General features: G+C 35.0%; 1 protein-coding gene across 1 annotated transcript; it reads left to right on the top strand.

The window, feature by feature from the left end:
- On the top strand, nt 1–4449 carry LOC116005238 (UDP-xylose transporter 1-like). The gene is made up of 7 exons (XM_031245503.1): nt 1–211; nt 678–862; nt 1239–1306; nt 1428–1560; nt 1708–1869; nt 2429–2710; nt 3876–4449. Exons 1-7 carry the CDS (start codon nt 91–93, stop codon nt 3972–3974), a joined length of 1050 nt encoding a protein of 349 aa, XP_031101363.1. The 5' UTR covers nt 1–90; the 3' UTR covers nt 3975–4449.
- Nucleotides 4450–5429: the final 980 nt, after the last annotated feature.

Consider the following 5429-nt stretch of genomic DNA (forward strand, 5'->3'; position numbering starts at 1 on the left):
CTCTCCTCCTCCGGCCACCATCGCCGCCGCCCCCGACGGCCACAAACTTCCGGTAGCCACCGCCTGTGGAGGTGAAGGGGCCATTTCTTCATGGGAGAAATGTCAAGCATGCAGTTGGGGGTTATAGGGGCACTGTTTCTGTCGGTGGCATCATCGGTGTCCATTGTCATATGCAACAAAGCCTTGATGAGCAATCTTGGTTTTCAATTTGGTAATTTTTTCTATTTTTATTTTTTGTAACTTTTCGATCAAAAATAAAAGAGAGAATATATAAATATTATTTTTCTGTAATCTAGTGGCACCCAGTTGCAACCTACATGGGAGGAGTGGGTTCGAGTCTCAGAATATGCAATATTGATTCTTTGTGCTTTATTTGATTGAAAAAGTAGCTATGAACAGATAGTAAATTACAACAGAGTCAATAGTACTCAAAATAAAATTATTTTTCTTGATTTGTAACAATAAGTAATACAATATTACTTTATATACTCTTATCCACCTGACGTGATTATATGGAGTTATGAAAGGTTAATATATTAACCGTACCCTTCAATCTCATTTTCTTGATCTATTTTTTAAGTCATATATGTGTAGTGCACTTTTTATTGTGTTATATATATATGTTGCATATTAATATAATTTTCTTTTATTTAAAAAATAAAATTGAATTGTTTCAGCCACGACATTGACAAGTTGGCATCTGCTGGTGACGTATTGCACACTCCACGTGGCACTTAAGTTAAAATTCTTTGAAAACAAGCCAATTGACATGAAGACTGTGACATTGTTTGGCATACTAAACGGAGTTTCTATTGGCTTTCTTAACTTAAGTCTTGGCTTTAATTCTATTGGCTTTTACCAGGTAAATTAATGTCAACTTTTTTTTTTCTTTTCACTATTTCAAGTAAAAATTGTGCTATATTATACAATATTTTAAAGTGGTTCTGAGTTGATTTATTCTTAAGAGATCGGGATCAAGACCTAACCTCCTCTTCCCTATCCGAAGCCCTAGGCTAGGCTACCTGTTTATATAAACTCCCCTCTCATTTCAGTTTTTTACCTTGCACTCGTCGTTTATTCTCTCTAAATTAAATCTTCAACTCTCTAATTCTTTGCACAATTAATCAATTTATGCTCGAGTAAAATGAAGAGTAAATTATACTTTTCATCCTAAATTGTTAGTATTATGTAATTTGATCCCTATTGATGGTAATTTTTTTTTTTTTTTCTCTTTGTAGATGACAAAACTTGCAATTATACCTTTCACTGTGTTGCTAGAAACCATTTTCTTGAATAAACAATTCAGGTGCTCCAATATATACTTTGTTCAACATATTCTAATATTAATAAACCAAAATTCTTAAGTAATAACTTGAGTTACTCTCGTCATCTAAAATAAACTAACATCTTTTTCCTCGGCATGATAGCCGGAATATAAAGTTGTCTCTGGGAGTCCTCCTGGTGGGCGTCGGCATCGCCTCCGTCACCGATCTCCAGCTCAATTTTGTTGGGACAGTCCTCTCCCTCCTTGCCATCATAACAACTTGTGTTGGCCAAATTGTATCCTCACCTCCATCTCTCATCTAATTAATTTTAAAATCTTTTCTAATTATAGTAATTGTTTTTTTTAATGATTATTATTATTGGGTGCTTGCATGATCCAATATATATGTTAGTTTTATTATCCTTAATGATGATGTAATTCAGCTTACCAACACAATACAAAAGAGGCTGAACATCTCAGCTACCCAGCTGCTATACCAGTCAGCACCATTTCAATCTGCAATTCTTTTTGTCACTGGCCCTTTGTTGGATCAATTCCTCACCAACCAATTTGTTTTTTCCTTTAATTATTCACCATTTGTATTGGTAAGTCCAATTATATATATTCTTTTATACTTAATCTATTACCTGCACTTTATACTATTTCACACTTTAGATTGAACTTATCATCGGGTTAATTAGCCTATTATTCTACTACACGTACTTCCAAATTTTACTCTTTCAAATTTACTCCTTGATGTGGCGGGTGCTGATAGGTTATTTTCTTCACGTGGGCTCCTATAAAAGTGTTTGCATCAAAATTTTAAGTGTGGGAGTGGAGAATGGGAGTAGATATGGATATCAAATATTTGGTAATGGTAATGAGTTCTGGTGAAAGTATTTTGTATGTTTTGTAGTGGGTAGAATGGGAATGATTATTAATAGTTGGGGAAGCCGAGTAGGAAGGGAAATGAAACCCTTATTTTATTAGGGAATGAATTTTGCAATTAAGGGGTAATCAAAATCCATAGTGTTCTAAAAATTTGTCAACCAAACAATAATAATGACTTTAAATCTCATTCCTGATAGCTAAACCCGTCAACCAAATACACTCATAGTATTTTCGTATTCAATATTCCATAACTATATATGCTTAATGATGCAGGGATTTATAGCACTTTCATGCTTGATTGCTGTGTCGGTGAACTTCAGCACATTCTTGGTGATTGGGAAGACATCACCTGTGACATATCAAGTGTTGGGGCACTTAAAAACATGTCTTGTTCTTGGGTTTGGGTATACATTGCTGCATGATCCCTTCACTGCTAGGAACATTATTGGCATTTTGGTTGCCATTGTTGGAATGGCCTTGTACTCCTATTTCTGCACGCATGAAACCAAGAGGCTCAAGTCACACTCAAATGGAGAATTATCCTCTTTGTCTCAAGTAACACACTAATTCATTCCTTTAAGTTTTTTTGCGAAATTTGTGGTTTTAGTTCCTTAATTAATTATGCAACTCGATCAAATAATTTTAGGGTGTGTTTGGTTGGTGGGTGTAGGCATAAGGAATGGGTATGAAAGTGATTGTTTGTGTTTGGTTGGTAGGTTTTATGAATGCTAGTATGGGTTTGGAATACCCCATTAATGAGAAAATCCATACCCTTATTAAATAAGGGTTTCATCTCCCTTCCTCCTTTCTTCCCCAACTATTAATAACCATTCCCATTCCACCCAACTACCAAACATGCTAAATACTTTTACCAAAACACATTACCATTACCAAGTATTTGATACCCATTCCGATTCCGATTCCCATGTGTGAACCAAACGCACCCTAAGTCTCTGCATTGTTTTTCATTCCTTGCAAAATACATCTCTATCTTTATAAATGTGTTATGGTTTTCTTCATTCTATAGAAGTGTGAATCTCTAATCTGTTGTAATTTGTCACATGTTCCATGTCTGATTAGCATGTATTTTTATTTTAAAAAAACACATAAATATACTTCTTCTTTTTTTTGCTAATATGGTTCACGATTTCGTTGATTGAAGAACTAAAGCTTCAACGTTACTAGAAAGTTAGTGGTGTATCCTATAATAACATTGGAAAGATATACACTAAAATGACTAGAACTGCATGACTAAGGGTAACCCCATTAGTTGATTTTGAATGAAATTTGGAACAGTAAAAGCGGATGATGTAATTTTTTTACAAATGGGAGAAGGGGTATTTAGCCAATGTTTTTCTCATGCAATGTTTCGTGTTTTGGCAGAGCTTGTGGGGTTCACTGGGCAAAATACAACTGCCTTCTCTGACATTTCTGATTTTTCTATGATATTTCTGACATTTCTGATTTTCCTTTTTTTCTTTCCTTTTCCTTTTTCTTTTTTTCTTTCCCTTCTCTCTCCTAGGTGGAGCCTAAATATTTGTGCAAAGATGTTAACAATTGGAGAAGGCCTAAAAACTAAAAACACATTTTTCTCTGGTTAATTATATCAAATAATCTTCCTCTTTATTAATGGCAACTAAAATGTTTTGTTTTGTTTTTTTGTTTTTTTTTTTTTTTTTTNTTTTTTTTTTTTTTTTTTTTTTTTTTTTTTTTTTTTCAGGACATAGACAGGGATAACACCACACCACTTTTGGTGGCCAAGAACATTAGTTATCAGCAAGAAAAGGAAAACCATGGAGCCAAGGACTCCCTCGTTTAGACTAGCTATAGGTTTTCTTGAATTCGTACATTCTACATGCTACGTGCAGAAGAAATGAAGTTTTTGGTCTTTACCAGATAAACCAATACAGTGTTGTTCTTCCCATTTTTGAACAATCCTCTACAATTTTGTACAACCGGCCTGTAATCTTGCTAGCTTATATAGTTCTTGTTAGATTGGTTGATTTCGGTAAAAAAAAAAAAAATCTCTTTTTTTTGGACGATGAGGAAAATCACATCCACTATTAAAAAGTGTATGTGTCAATGAGTTCGACCCAAAGAGTAAGATAATCATGTTTCACCAGCTGACCCCTTTCGGGGCTAGTACAAACTATTTCATGTGGGCATGGGGCAACTCCAAACAAATTGGTCAATTCAGAGTGGAAACTGTTTATTGACCTTTTTTATTTGAGCCAATTAGCTATTAACAACCTAGCTTGGTTTACTTCTTTTGCTGACTAGAGTCACAAGGCAGGTTTACCCATGTTGCACACCCTCAGACAATGTTGCGAGTTTACCCTCAGTAAAAAAAAGAAAACTATTTAATTAATAATGCTTTTCATTGATCATACAAGTTACATTATGAGATCTGCCATTATTTCAATCAAAACGTAGGCCAAGACAATAAACTTTTTTTCTGGCCAGTTCCATGCAGAAGTTTAGGTGGGGAGAAACGGTATTTATGGCAAATGATTGCAGGGCAATTGAAGTTAAAACTGGAGCGCATTAGTGAGAAAGCAGTTAAATTAATATCCAGTAAGATGATCACATAACGCTTGTTGTATTAATGGAACCTCGTAAATATCTTTCTAGTAATTTCCCGTTATCCCTCGTTAGATTTTTCTCCCCTGCAGGCTCCATTTTAATTTTCCGGTTCGATCTAGCAGAAGAAGATCAGACCCGGGAAAATCCTGCGGCGACGACTGGGCTTTGATCGACGGCTCTGGCTACCCGTATATATGCACGTAAGATATTAGCTATCCTTTTCTGGAATTTTTGAGCTAGGATAGCTAGTTCAGAGAATTTGGTTGACGTTTGGTTCATGGAAACGAGGAAGATGATTCATTGTCGGAATTTGGTGNTTTTTTTTTTTTTTTTTTTTTTTTTTCAGGACATAGACAGGGATAACACCACACCACTTTTGGTGGCCAAGAACATTAGTTATCAGCAAGAAAAGGAAAACCATGGAGCCAAGGACTCCCTCGTTTAGACTAGCTATAGGTTTTCTTGAATTCGTACATTCTACATGCTACGTGCAGAAGAAATGAAGTTTTTGGTCTTTACCAGATAAACCAATACAGTGTTGTTCTTCCCATTTTTGAACAATCCTCTACAATTTTGTACAACCGGCCTGTAATCTTGCTAGCTTATATAGTTCTTGTTAGATTGGTTGATTTCGGTAAAAAAAAAAAAAATCTCTTTTTTTTGGACGATGAGGAAAATCACATCCACTATT

Source organism: Ipomoea triloba, chromosome 14 (assembly GCF_003576645.1).
Source record: "Ipomoea triloba cultivar NCNSP0323 chromosome 14, ASM357664v1".
NCBI lineage: Eukaryota > Viridiplantae > Streptophyta > Magnoliopsida > Solanales > Convolvulaceae > Ipomoea > Ipomoea triloba.